The sequence below is a fragment of the Leucoraja erinacea genome, chromosome 27, assembly GCF_028641065.1.
Source record: "Leucoraja erinacea ecotype New England chromosome 27, Leri_hhj_1, whole genome shotgun sequence".
NCBI lineage: Eukaryota > Metazoa > Chordata > Chondrichthyes > Rajiformes > Rajidae > Leucoraja > Leucoraja erinaceus.
In genome coordinates, this window is record NC_073403.1 from 3053697 (window position 1) to 3068588 (window position 14892).

The 14892-nt window shown below is 45.4% G+C and overlaps 1 protein-coding gene across 1 annotated transcript; it reads right to left on the reverse strand.

Annotated features, from left to right (window-relative positions):
• Positions 1-2790: 2790 nt before the first annotated feature.
• Positions 2791-12553, reverse strand: psmb3 (proteasome 20S subunit beta 3). The gene is made up of 6 exons (XM_055656814.1): positions 12379-12553; positions 8314-8498; positions 7444-7551; positions 5547-5724; positions 4253-4347; positions 2791-2886 (listed from the first exon to the last, which is right to left on the reverse strand). Exons 1-6 carry the CDS (start codon positions 12379-12381, stop codon positions 2838-2840), a joined length of 618 nt encoding a protein of 205 aa, XP_055512789.1. The 5' UTR covers positions 12382-12553; the 3' UTR covers positions 2791-2837.
• Positions 12554-14892: the final 2339 nt, after the last annotated feature.

Below are 14892 nucleotides of genomic sequence, written 5' to 3' on the forward strand. Positions count from 1 at the left end.
AACACCACCCATTCCTTCTCTCCAGAGATGCTGCCTGACCCGCTGAGTTGCTCCAGCATTTTGTGTCTACCTTCGATTTAAACCAGCATCTGCAGTTCTTTCCCTCACATGGATCATATGGATATGAGATTAGTTTAACTTGGCATCAAGTTCCGCACAGGCATTGGTCTGAAGGGTCTGTTCTATGGCTCCGAGAGAGATACCCTGGTTGTGGAAATGATCCACTAATTACCCTGACCCTCCAAACTCAAGAACAGCTTCTTCCCAGCAACCAACAAACTCTTGAACAGTGCACGGCGCTAACCTCAGCAATTATGATCTTGTCTGAACAAAGACAAAGGCACAAGTGCTGGACTAACTCCACGGGTCAGGCAGCATATCTGAAAGCATGGGTAGATGCTCCAGACAAGCTGCTTGGCCCGTTGTGTTACTACAGCAGTTTGTGTTGGGTTTTTATTTTGTAAACCAGCATCTGCAGTTCCTTGTTTCTCCATCTGCTATGGAAAACCAGTGTCGGTGGTTGCATTATGGACTTCAGTGTTTGCACTATTGTCGTCAGCTAATATTAGTTCTTATTTATTGTATTATTTTTTATCTGTGTGTTATTGCATTGTTATTGCAGGTCTGTTAAGCTGCAGCAAGTAAGAATTTCAATGTTCCGTTACGTAGAACAATTAAATGCTCTGGACTCGATTCTCAAACACCAAAGGAGGTGGAGGGAGTGATATTTCCCTCTCTAACCCTACTCCCATATATACAATAGAAGCTCTGCATTAGCAACCTGCCAATGCATTGCTATATCGCAGTGTGCATCAACCGAGTCTCCATTTTCTCCATAATTCATCCGGGGGTGGGGGGGAAACATGATCAGAGTTAGAAACATAGAAACATAGAAATCAGGTGCAGGAGTAGGCCATTCGGCCCTTCGAGCCTGCACCGCCATTCAATATGATCATGGCTGATCATCCAACTCAGTATCCCGTACCTGCCTTCTCTCCATACCCCCTGATCCCCTTAGCCACAAGGGCCACATCTAACTCCCTCTTAAATATAGCCAATGAAGTGGCCTCAACTACCCTCTGTGGCAGAGAGTTCCAGAGATTCACCACTCTCTGTGTGAAAAAAGTTCTTCTCATCTTGGTTTTAAAGGATTTCCCCTTTATCCTTAAGCTGTGACCCCTTGTCCTGGACTTCCCTAACATCGGGAACAATCTTCCTGCATCTAGCCTGTCCAACCCCTTAAGAATTTTGTAAGTTTCTATAAGATCCCCTCTCAATCTTCTAAATTCTAGAGAGTATAAACCAAGTCTATCGAGTCTTTCTTCATAAGACAGTCCTGACATCCCAGGAATCAGTCTGGTGAACCTTCTCTGCACTCCCTCTATGGCAATAATGTCCTTCCTCAGATTTGGAGACCAAAACTGTACGCAACTGTACGTTCATTAGTTCGGGTCCTGGGACGCTTCAGTTGTCGTACAAGATTCAATAGAATGAACCGGTATTGTCCAGAGTTCAGAAGAATGATAGGTGATCTCATCGACGCATTCAAAATTGCAACATCTGCAAGTTCTGGCGAAACTCAGTAGGTCCCTGCCAAGTTCCACCAACAACTTGCTTTTTTACTCAAGGTTCTTAGTGAAAGTGAAATGATGGTTGATTTTCTCCCTGTTACTGAGGATGGAAGTACTACCACAACATTCAGGGAACATTTAGACAGGTAAGGTCATAAGTGATAGTAGAATTAGGCCATTCGGCCCATCGAGTCTTTGTTCCACCATTCAATCATGGCTGATCTATCGTTCTCTCCTAACCCCATTCTCCTGCCTTCCCCCTTAAGCTCTGACCCCTGTACTAATCAAGAATCTATCTATCTCTGCCTTAAAAGCATCCACTGAGCCTTCTGTGGCAAAGAATTCCACAGATTCACCACCCTCTGGCATGGATAGGATAGGTTTGGAGCGACACAGACCAAAAGCAGGCAGGTGGGACGAGTGTAGATGGGGCATCTTGGTTGGCGTGGTCAAGTTGGGGCGAAGGGAACGGTGATGATGCTGTATGACTCTGATTTACAACAAGGGGTTGTCCATATAGGATTGAGGTGGGAAAGTTAATCGTTGGGGATTTGGAATTCTCTACCCTAGAGCACTGTGGATGCTTAAACACTAGAGATTTGATTAATATCCTGAAGGAAATGGGAGCAGGGAAAGGAAATGGAGCTGACCCGTGTCTTAGTGAATAGTGGGATACGCAAGAGTTAAGATATAACCTGTTCTCTTCTTTTAATACTCCAGGAAACACTACAGCTGCCACTTTATACATGAAAAATGACCATAGTCCAAGCCACTCCACCCAGCAATCTCATCTCTGAAACAAAATTGTGGGTTAAAGTTTCACTTTTGGGGTTCAAGCTTGTCGCCGTTGAACCAGCAGAAGTGTTTTCAGATGAAATATTAACCCCGCCTTGGACGAATGAAAGATCAAATGGGCATATTTTATATAAGGGCAGATAGATACAAAAGGCTGGAGTAACTCAGCGGGACAGGCAGCATCTCTGGAGAGAAGGAATGGGTGACGTTTTGGATCGAGACCCTTCTTCAGACTGGTTAGGAATAAGGGAAACGAGAGATACAGACACACGAGGACATGTTCACTCTAGTATCCTGGCCAGTATTTATACTGACCAACATTTACTCAGACAGATGATCTGATCATATTATTCTGTAATGGGACATTTGTAGATTGCAGAATTCTGGCTTAGGGTTAGCATAACAACTGTTTTTTTTTAAACCCTTTCCAGCAAAGGCTGTATTGCAAAGTTTGCTGAGGAATTTCAATCTTTAATCCATGCGAGCCTTTAGTGTTCTGGTGGTAACCTTGTCCTTTTCACTGCAAAGAAAAAATATATAGGTTAGAGTGTGGGACATAACAATACAAACTGCATATAATTGAAGCGACCTCCAGCTATATTATAAACTCTGAACCACAAAAACCACGCGCGGTAAAGGGCCTGTCCCACTTGGGTGTTATTTGCGCGTCATTTACACGAGATCAATTACGCGTCACGCGCGCGTGGTGACGTGCATTACGCACGCATGGCGCGTGGCGAGACGTGATGGCGTAGGCAGTGGCGCGGGCGGTGCCCCAGGATTTTGGGATTCACGAAATCTTCAGGCGCCACCTGTGTGACACGCAAATGTCGCCCAAGTGGGACGGGCCCTTAACTAACAAAAGGAATAAGGGAGATTTTATTATTTTTTAAATATATTCAGATATGCATGATTGTTATACCCAATTAAACTGAGGAGACAGTTAAACGCCACCCATACTGACTGGCTGAAGAGAGATTGATTTAGCTCTTATGGCGAGGGATATGGGGAAAAAGCAGGAATGGGATACTGATTGTAGATGATCAGCCATGATCATTGAAAGACGGTGCTTGCTTGAAGGGCCGAATGGTCTACTCCTGCACTTATTTTTCTATGTTTCCATGACACAATTAAGCCAGACCAAGTCAGGATAGGGCCCTATTGAAACGTCAACTATCCTTTTTCTCCAAAGATGAGTTACTCCAGCACTTTGCGTCTATCTTTGGTATACACCAGCATCCACCGTTCCATGTTTCTAATCGCTAATTTCTTTGCCTGCCAGTCGTTAATAAACCAAATGGGTTTTTGAAAAAATAAAGGCATTTTCAGGATTCGATAAGAAAGGAAAATGATGATCACATTGAATGGCGGTGCTGGCTCGAAGAGCCGAATAGCCTATTCCTGCGCCTATTGTTTATTGTAATTATGTATAGTCTTTCCGCTGACTGGATAGCACGCAACAAAAAGCTTTTCACTTGACCTCAGGGTACACATGACAATAAACTAAACGCCACTATCGATTGTATCTACCCCCACCTCCATCCCTGACAATAAGCCCTCCCTGTTTAGAAAATCATTCCCCCTCCCACCTTATAGCCATGCTCTCTGGTGTTACTCATTTTAGTTCTGGGAAAAAGGTTCTGATTGTCTACCTTGTCTATTTTTCTCTGTATTTTATGGACCTATCAAATCTCCCTTCAACTTCTGACGTTCCAGAGAATTTTGGAATCCGTCTCCATGCCCTGAGTGTACAAGCACCTCAGATATATCCTTTCCCTGCTGCTTTAAGATCTGCCAGCTGGTCATTTTATGCCTGCCCTGAGACAGCTCACAAGGAGTTAGTTAGCAGAAAACCAACAGCTTGTGTAAAGGTATTCCATACTTACATAACGTGAACAATGACACCCATTCCAGACACGGCATCTCGATCCACTGCATTCAGCATGGCCTGAGAAATCGTTTCAAACAGGTCTTCTGCTTGCTGAAATCGAAACGTGGATTTAGTAGGTAAAGTGAAACAGAAATGTTTAAATACCCCGTCCCGACCCGCAAGTGAATGCCTGCATCCCACAGCAGCCAGCAGATCCATCCCATCGGACTCGGTCCATAACTGAAGAAGTGCGTAACCCAGAGGGCCTGTAAATCTTCAGTATTTTACTTTAGGTATACAGCACAGACACAGACCCGTTGGCTCACCCCCGCCAACCAGCGATCACCCCGTACACTAACAATAAACGCCACTTGCCATAGAGGGAGTACAGAGAAGGTTCACCAGACTGATTCCTGGGATGTCAGGACTTTCATATGAAGAAAGACTGGATAGACTCGGCTTGTACTCGCTAGAATTTAGAAGATTGAGGGGGGATCTTATAGAAACTTACAAAATTCTTAAGGGGTTGGACAGGCTAGATGCAGGAAGATTGTTCCCGATGTTGGGGAAGTCCAGACCAAGGGGTCACAGTTTAAGAATAAAGGGGAGATCTTTTAGGACTGAGATGAGAAAAACATTTTTTACACAGACAGTGGTGAATCACTGGAATTCTCTGCCACAGAAGGTAGTTGAGGCCAGATTATTGGCTATATTTAAGAGGGAGTTAGACGTGGCCCTTGTGGCTAAAGGGATCAGGGGGTATGGAGAGAAGGCAGGTACAGGATACTGAGTTGGATGATCAGCCATGATCACATTGAATGGTGGTGCTGGCTCGAAAGGCCGAATGGCCTACTCCTGCACCTATTGTCTATTGTCTAATAATTTCCTATTAGTTTGACTTGTGGAATGGGACAGAACAAGATTCTGGGGCACTGTCTTGTCAGCTGTCAAGTGTTAACGCAAACTGTTGTCTGGAACTTTTAAAACTAAATTCAAGACACCTGTTATCACAGGATGCCCCCTTTAATCCGGGAGGCTTGCTTTCAATTAATCCCACCCAATCGTCAGATGAATGACAACATTACACAGGAAACTGTACAGCTGCAACTGGGGATAATTAAACACGGCTGCCTCAGAATTGAATCCGTATTACTCACTTAAAAAGAAGTACCACCAGCTGAAGGTCAGAGAGAGACCAAAAATAACTTGTTTTGGGCTTTGTCGAAGTGGATGAAGCCAGCAGAGTTTCTATTTGCCCAAGGTAATAAACAGGTCCAAGTGCCAAAGCCACAAGGGCGGGAAGGACTCACCATGTCGGGCTCCCACAGCGATTCGCACATGCCGTACATTTGTTCCGCGCATGTCCCGCTGACCACAAAATCTTCTGTCTCCATTGGACACCCAATTAAGTCGAGCGAACAGATAAACGGTTGAAATGTCTTTGGGTCGAGCCCCGCGATTACTGGCTCAACGTAGTACGGGCCAAATCTGTGGAAGAATGAGAAATAATTATGAAAACGTTAATCAAACGATAAAAGGTTTGTTATTATTAATTGGGAATATCATTCATTAAGAATAAGGGGTAAGCCATTTAGAACGGAGACGAGGAAACACTTTTTCTCACAGAGAGTTGTGAGTCTGGAATTCTCTGCCTCAGAGGGCGGTGGAGGCCGGTTCTCTGGATACTTTCAAGAGAGAGTTAGATAGGGCTCTTAAAGATAGCACAGTCAGGGGATATGGGGAGAAGGCAGGAATGGGGTACTGATGGGGTTGATCAGCAATGATCACATTGAATGGTGGTGCTGGCTCGAAGGGCCGAATGGCCTCCTCCTGCACCTATTGTGTCTATTGAGAAACATAGAAACATAGAAATTAGGTGCAGGAGTAGGCCATTCGGCCCTTCGAGCCTGCACCGCCATTCAATATGATCATGGCTGATCATCCAACTCAGTATCCCGTACCTGCCTTCTCTCCATACCCCCTGATCCCCTTAGCCACAAGGGCCACATCTAACTCCCTCTTAAATATAGCCAATGAAGTGGCCTCAACTACCCTCTGTGGCAGAGAGTTCCAGAGATTCACCACTCTCTGTGTGAAAAAAGTTCTTCTCATCTCGGTTTTAAAGGATTTCCCCTTTATCCTTAAGCTGTGACCCCTTGTCCTGGACTTCCCTAACATCAGGAACAATCTTCCTGCATCTAGCCTGTCCAACCCCTTAAGAATTTTGTAAGTTTCTATAAGATCCCCTCTCAATCTCCTAAATTCTAGAGAGTATAAACCAAGTCTATCCAGTCTTTCTTCATAAAACAGTCCTGACATCCCAGAAATCAGTCTGGTGAACCGTCTCTGCACTCCCTCTATGGCAATAATGTCCTTCCTCAGATTTGGAGACCAAAACTGTACGCAATACTCCAGGTGTGGTCTCACCAAGACCCTGTACAACTGCAGTAGAACCTCTCTGCTCCTATACTCAAATCCTTTTGCAATGAAAGCTAACATACCATTCGCTTTCTTTACTGCCTGCTGCACCTGAATGCCTACCTTCAATGACTGGTGTACCATGACACCCAGGTCTCGCTGCATCTCCCCCTTTCCCAATCGGCCACCATTTTAGATAATAGTCTGCTTTCCTGTTTTTTGCCACCAAAATGGATAACCTCACATTTATCCACATTATACTGCATCTGCCAAAACATTTGCCCACTCACCCAGCCTATCCAAGTCACCCTGCAGTCTCCTAGCATCCTCCTCACAGCTAACACTGCCCCCCAGCTTAGTGTCATCCGCAAACTTGGAGATATTGCCTTCAATTCCCTCATCCAGATCATTAATATATATTGTAAATAGCTGGGAGACACAGCTATTTACAAAAACACAGAGAGACGTCACTGAAGCGCTGCAGCCCAGAAGTGACTCCAGGGGTGATAGACACCAAATGCTGGAGTAACTCAGCGGGTCAGGCAGCATCTCAGGAGACAAGGAATAGGTGAAGTTTCAGGTCAAGACTCTGCATCAGATTCAGTCTGTTGTGCCTGCTGCAAGTAAGAATTTCATTGTTATGTTTTGGTACATATGACATTGAAACACTCTTGACTCTCTCACACTACAGGAAGTAAAGCCCTGGCCTATCAAGTCCGAACATAACATTTCAAAATAGGGCAATATTACACGGCATAAATTCAAACACTTCACAAGCATTTAACCTACCGTCGCTCGTAAAGGAGATTTGAAACCATGCTCATAAATGTTTTGGGCTTGATCTGTCTGCCTTCTTTTAGTTCATAGAGGTTCAACCTGAACTTGAGACGTTGTGAACTGGAAAACAAAAATGGGAGAAAGATTAAGAGCGGTGGACGATTTCAGCTCACAGTAGTGGATTTAGATTATTAGCATTCTGGAGGGGCCGCCGATTTGAATCAGAGACTTCTTGCCCTGCAGTCAAATGGTCCATTGCTGGCTGTGCAAGAGGTGATAATGAAAGGATAAATGGAGGCGGCCAGTGGAACCGGCAGGACTGAGGTCCAGAGGACATAGGTTTAAGGTGAAGGGGAAAAGATTTAATAGGAATCTGAGGGTAACTTTTTCACACAAAAAGGGTGGTGGGTGTATGGAACAAGCTACCAGAGGAGGCAGTTGAAGCAGGGACTATCCCAACCTTTAAGAAACAGTAAGAAAGGTACATGGATAGGACAGGTTTGGAGGGCAGGTGGGACTACTGTAGCTGGGACATGTTGGCTGGTGTGTTGGGCCTAAGGGCCTGTTTCCACACTGTATCACTCTATGTCGACTGGGGTGCGGGAGGGGTGGAGAGAGAGGGAAAGCAGGGGTTACTTGAAATTGCAGGTCAATATTCAAAGTCACTGCATTGGAAGCCGCCCAAGTGAAATACGAGGTACCATTCCTCTAATTTGCGCTTGGCCTCACTCGGACAGTGGAGGAGGCCCAGGGCAGAAAGATCAGTGTGAGAGTGGGAAGGGGAGTTAAAATGTTTGGTAACCGGGGGATCACATAGGCCACAAGGCGGACTGAGCCTAGGCGTTGAGCGAAACGATCGCCCAGTCTGACTCACATACTTACACAGTCTGCACGTCTGTGCCAAGACCGGCCAGTCCAATGTATAACCAGTCGCCCATTGGAAAGATTTTCTGGAAGTCAGTTGTCACCGTCTGCGCCTGAATCCCAAACCGTCTGTCAGCTGCAATTGCCACACAGTTCTTGCCCCTCATGGCCATCACAGCCCCACCATTATATGACATGTGCGACTGTGGGAAAAGCAAGACATGCACTAGTTAGGAATCCAGTGGTTTTTAACAAACAATAATATCTGAATAACAATGTTGTAAATGTCAATTTTTGTGTAATTAGGGATGGCGTTCCGTAAAATCTATAGGCTGAAATTTCACAGGTTACACTTCCTGGCAAAATATGAATAATGTCTTAGATTAAAGGAAAGGATTGGGGTGGCACGGTGGCATAGCGGTAGAGTTGCTGCCTTGCAGAGGCAGAGGCCCTTGTTTGATCCAAGCTACGGGTGTTGTCTGTACGTTCTCCCCGTGACCTGCGTGGGTTTTCTCTGGATGCTCCAGTTTCCTCCCACACTCCAAAGACGTGCAGGATTGTAGGTTAATTCGCTTTGGTAAAGATTGTAAATTGTTCCAAGTGTGTAGGTGCTAGTGCACGGGTTGGCACTGACTTGGTGGGCCGAAGGGCCTGTCTCTGCACTGTAACTCTAAACTATATCTGAATGAAAATTTTCCGAATGTCAATTTTTTTGTAATTAGGCATGACTTTCTGTAAAATCCATTGGCTGGAGTTTTATGGGTCATATTTCCTGGCAAAATACTTCTAAAAAGGTTATCAAAATGAATCATGCCTTGGATTAAAGGAAAGGATCGGGGCGGCACAGTGGAGTTGCTGCCTTGCAGCCCCATTGTCCCTAGTATGTAGGATAGTGCTAGTGAACAGGGTGATCGCTGATCACCATGGACTGGGTGGGCCAAAGGGCCTGTTTCCGCATATTCTCCAGAGTCTAAATAAAAAAAGAGGTGCTATTATTCAGACAGAAGCTAAAAATTATCTCTCTAATTATGCAGCTAACTGCATTAAACCAATGCAATTGATAGTAAACTTCAATGAGATTGGTACAGGGAAGTTAAAAAAAAGTCAAATACAGGAGCCAAAATGTCTTTCTATTGGAGGAGAGTAATTACCAAACTGGAAAACAAGTTAACAACTCTGGACATGATTCACACAAAATGGTCCCAGAAATATGGCCAACTCTTGCGTACTGTCTCAATGTAATCCACTATTCTTACATTCTTGTGTAGGAAGGAACTGCAGATGCTGGTTTAAACCGAAGATAGACACAAAAAGCTGGAGTAGCTCAGCGGAACAGGCAGCATCTCTGGAGAGAAGGAATGGGTGACGTTTCGGGTAGAGATCCTTCTTCAGACTAGTTAGGGCTGAGTTACTTTAGCTTTTTCAGTCTATTTTACATTCTTGTACCTGTACATAAGTGTGATTGAACCTACAGATAATAAGAATTTTACTGAACTGTAAGCAAAAAGGGGATTTTACCATATCCAGGTACGTGACATTAAAGTAATATTGAATGAAGTACCTTTGAACCAAGCTGACAACAAAAACTTCAAGGGACTGACAATACCTAAACTGTAAGTATAGAGTACTTAATCCATTTAAGCACATACCAACCAGAGTATAATATCTAACAACATAAATAGATATTATTATAACTAAATGATCACGGAGCGGGATCCCTGGAGGAGAAGAGCTCCGACCACTGACCGCAGCTTACAACATCTTGAAGCGGTCTGCAGTATTTCTAACCGCGGCGCGGTGGGGACTTAGATCTTCGACCGCCGGCTTGCGGCCTACATCATCCTGAAGCCGCGGTCTCGGGTAGGGAAGCACCGATTCTGGACTTGCCTTGCCTGCACATCTGGCCACCCGCAGCGGCGACTGCGGAGGTTTGTGGTCCCGACCATGGGGGAAAATGGAGGAGGACTGACTAAACTTTGTGCCTTCCACCACAGTGATGAATGCTGGGGAGGGAGATTGCAACCTTCACATGGTCCGCCCTGTTTCGACGAATGCAATCAACCCGACATGCACAATCAAATAAGATCAAATAGAACAGGTTGTCCTACAACTTTCGGCTGTGCATGCCATATGCAAGAAGAAGTGATGAATGCTGTGGTGGATGTTTTGTGCTAAATTTTTTATTGTGTATTGTGTGTTCTTTTTTTATTGTACCACTGCTGGCAAATTCATTTCACTGCACTTTATTGTGTATGTGCCGAATAAATCTGACTATTAACAATTGGCTATTGGCATGTGTGATAGTGGATTTCATGCATTGATTCAAGAATATTACATTCTGCACAGATTCACTAAATAACACATGAAGGCACTTCAAATTTATAAAATGAAAGTAAATCAACTGCAAGTAATGGAAGTAACTGACGAGGAACATTTAGATCGTGAAGTTGTCTTAAGTTCTTAAATAGTTAAGCGTGCATATTCGGTTGCAGGCCAAAATTATCTCTCTAATGATGCAAATTTTTTTTTTTTTAAAGTTAACATACATCTGCCGTAATTTTGTTTACAATTTAATGTTCACTTTACAATTTAATGTTAAATTTACTGTACAGAATCACCCAGCACAAGATTTTCACACGGGATTGCACCGTGCATGGAACTGGCGTGACAATAAACCCCTTGAATCTGGAATTTTCTTCGGTTCTGGGAGAGCAATTGCGAAAGTGGAGGACAATTTAAAAAGAGGTTTAAAAAAAAGCAAATAATAGTTTAAAAATAACAGGAAAAAAAGGAAAACATAGAAACATAGAAAATAGGTGCAGTAGTAGGCCATTCGGCCCTTCGAGCCTGCACTGCCATTCAACATGATCATGGCTTTTGATCATCCAACTCAGTATCCCATCCCTGCCTTCTCTCCATACCCCTGATCCCTTTAGCCACAAGGGCCACATTTAACTCCCTCTTAAATATAGCCAATGAACTGTGGCCTCAACTACCTTCTGTGGCAGAGAATTCCACAGATTCACCACTCTCTGTGTGAAAAATGTTTTTCTCATCTCGGTCCTAAAAGATTTCCCCCTTATCCTCAAACTGTGACCCCTTGTCCTGGACTTCCCCAACATCGGGAACAATCTTCCTGCATCTAGCCTGTCCAACCCCTTAAGAATTTTGTAAGTTTCTATAAGATCCCCCCTTACAAGATTTCCGCACATTCACTTTTTTATTAGGGAGACACAAGGAACAGCAGGCGCCGAGGAAGGGCCCCGACCCTCACCACTGCCTGTCCATAAAATTCCCTCCACAGATGCCGACTGACCCGTTGTGTCAAGAAAATGACACAATGGTGAAATGGCAGAGACGGTTCACCAGACTGATTCCTGGGATGTCAGGACTGTCTTATGAAGAAAGACTGGATAGACTTGGTTTATACTCTCTAGAATTTAGGAGATTCAGAGGGAATCTTATAGAAACTTACAAAATTCTTAAGGGGATTGGACAGGCTAGATGCAGGAAGATTGCTCCCGATGTTGGGAAAGTCCAGGACAAGGGGTCACAGCTTAAGGATAAGTGGGAAATCCTTTAAAACCGAGATGAGAAGAACTTTTTTCACACACAGAGTGGTGAATCTCTGGAACTCTCTGCCACAGAGGATAGTTGAGGCCACAGTTCATTGGCTATATTTAAGAGGGAGTTAGATGTGGCCCTTGTGGCCAAGGGGATCAGGGGGTATGGAGAGAAGGCAGGTATGGGATACTGAGTTGGATGATCAGCCATGATCATATTGAATGGCGGTGCAGGCTCGAAGGGCCGAATGGCCTACTCCTGCACCTAATTTCTATGTTTCTATGTTTCTACAAGATGCCAGTGGCACTAATTGAGGTCCAGGGGGTGGATCTGAGGGATCAGCTACTGAGATAAACGTCCTGTTGGACGATGGAAGAAACAATTATTATTACGGTGGGAAGAAGAGAAAGTGGAATTGGGATGTGAGGCCTAACCCGGCCTGTGAGCCTGCGCTCGAGTTGACGCTGCAAATGTGGCGGGATGTTGTGTTTTAAGTCGTTTACACGTGTGATTACTCACCATTCCTGCGCGAGTGTGTCCGGCCCAGACGCGGTGGATGTTTCAGCTCCGGCAGCTGCGGCTCGAGTTGGGAAAACAAAACTCGAATGGACATAGAATAGACAATTAACAAATTGGGAATGGATCATTCACTTCCGGCCCCGGCCTGCCGCTCAACCCAACTTGCTTGTCCCGCCCCCCACGACCCCACGCTATTGGACGACAGCGGCCGGCCCCCGCCTCTCCCCGCTCTCCCATTGGCCGGTTGCGATGTCACTCAAGGAGACCAGCAGGTTAGGTTGTCAGGCATGAGAGTGCGGAAAGTGAACGGAGGGGCCGGGTGGGTCTGCGCTGAATGCTGGGATACTGGAGGACTCGGCCCGGGCGACGAGGACAAAGCGAGTAATAGCAATAGCAGTAGCAGTAGCAGTAGCAATAGCAATAGCAGTAGCAATAGCAATAGTAGCAGTAGCAATAACAGTAGCAGTAGCAGTAGGAGTAGCAGTAGGAGTAGCAATAGCAATAGCAATAGCAATAGCAATAGCAGTAGCAGTAGCAATAGCAATAGCAGTAGCAGTAGCAGTAGCAGTAGCAGTAGCAGTAGTAGCAGTAGCAATAGCAGTAGCAATAGCAGTAGCAGTAGCAGTAGCAGTAGCAGTAGCAGTAGCAGTAGCAGTAGCAGTAGCAGTAGCAGTAGCAGTAGCAGTAGCAGTAGCAGTAGCAGTAGCAGTAGCAGTAGCAGTAGCAGTAGCAGTAGCAGTAGCAGTAGCAATAGCAGTAGCAGTAGCAGTAGCAGTAGCAGCAGTAGCAGTAGCAGTAGCAGTAGCAGTAGCAGTAGCAGTAGCAGTAGCAGTAGCAGTAGCAGTAGCAGCAGTAGCAGTAGCAGTAGCAGTAGCAGCAGTAGCAGTAGCAGTAGCAGTAGCAATAGCAGTAGCAGTAGCAATAGCAGTAGCAATAGCAGTAGCAATAGTAATAGCAGTAGCAGTAGCAGTAGTAGTAGCAGTAGCAGTAGCAGTAGCAGTAGCAGTAGCAGTAGCAGTAGCAGTAGCAGTAGCAGTAGCAGTAGCAGTAGCAATAGTAGCAGTAGCAATAGCAGTAGCAGTAGCAATAGCAGTAGCAGTAGCAGCAATAGCAGTAGCAATAGCAGTAGTAGTAGTAGTAGCAATAGCAGTAGCAGTAGCAGTAGCAATAGCAGTAGCAGTAGCAGTAGCAGTAGCAGTAGCAGTAGCAGTAGCAGTAGCAATAGCAGTAGCAGTAGCAGTAGCAGTAGCAGTAGCAGTAGCAGTAGCAGTAGCAGTAGCAGTAGCAGTAGCAGTAGCAGTAGCAGTAGCAGTAGCAATAGCAGTAGCAATAGCAGTAGCAGTAGCAGTAGCAGTCGCAGTAGCATAGCAGTAGCAGTAGTAATAGCAGTAGCAGCAGCAGCAGCAGTAGCAGTAGCAATAGCAGTAGCAGTAGCAGTAGCAGCAGTAGCAATAGCAGTAGCAGTAGCAGTAGCAGTAGCAGTAGCAGTAGCAGTAGCAGTAGCAGTAGCAGTAGCAGTAGCAGTAGCAGTAGCAGTAGCAGTAGCAGTAGCAGTAGCAGTAGCAGTAGCAATAGCAGTAGCAGTAGCAGTAGCAGTAGCAGTAGCAGTAGCAGTAGCAGTAGCAGCAGTAGCAGTAGCAATAGCAATAGCAGTAGCAGTAGCAGTAGCAGTAGCAGTAGCAGTAGCAGTAGCAGTAGCAGTAGCAGTAGCAGTAGCAGTAGCAGTAGCAGTAGCAGTAGCAGTAGCAGTAGCAGTAGCAGTAGCAGTAGCAGTAGCAGTAGCAGTAGCAGTAGCAGTAGCAGTAGCAGTAGCAGTAGCAGCAGCAGCAGCAACAGCAACAGCAGTAGCAGTAGCAGTAGCAGTAGCAGTAGCAACAGCAGTAGCAGTAGCAGAAGTAGCAGTAGCAGTAGCAGCAGCAGTAGCAGTAGCAACAGCAGTAGCAATAGCAGTAGCAGTAGCAGTAGCAGTAGCAGTAGCAGTAGCAGTAGCAGTAGCAGTAGCAGTAGCAGTAGCAGTAGCAGTAGCAGTAGCAGTAGCAGTAGCAGTAGCAGTAGCAGTAGCAGTAGCAGTAGCAGTAGCAGTAGCAGTAGCAGTAGCAGTAGCAGTAGCAATAGCAGTAGCAGTAGCAGTAGCAGTAGCAGTAGCAGTAGCAGTAGCAGTAGCAGTAGCAGTAGCAATAGCAGTAGCAGTAGCAGTAGCAGTAGCAGTAGCAGTAGCAGTAGCAGTAGCAGTAGCAGTAGCAGTAGCAGTAGCAGTAGCAGTAGCAGTAGCAGTAGCAGTAGCAGTAGCAGTAGCAGTAGCAGTAGCAGTAGCAGTAGCAGTAGCAGTAGCAGTAGCAGTAGCAGTAGCAGTAGCAGTAGCAGTAGCAGTAGCAGTAGCAGTAGTAGTAGCAGTAGCAGTAGCAGTAGCAGTAGCAGTAGCAGTAGCAGTAGTAGTAGCAGTAGCAGTAGCAGTAGCAGTAGCAGTAGTAGTAGCAGTAGTAGCAGTAGCAGTAGCAGTAGCAGTAGCAGTAG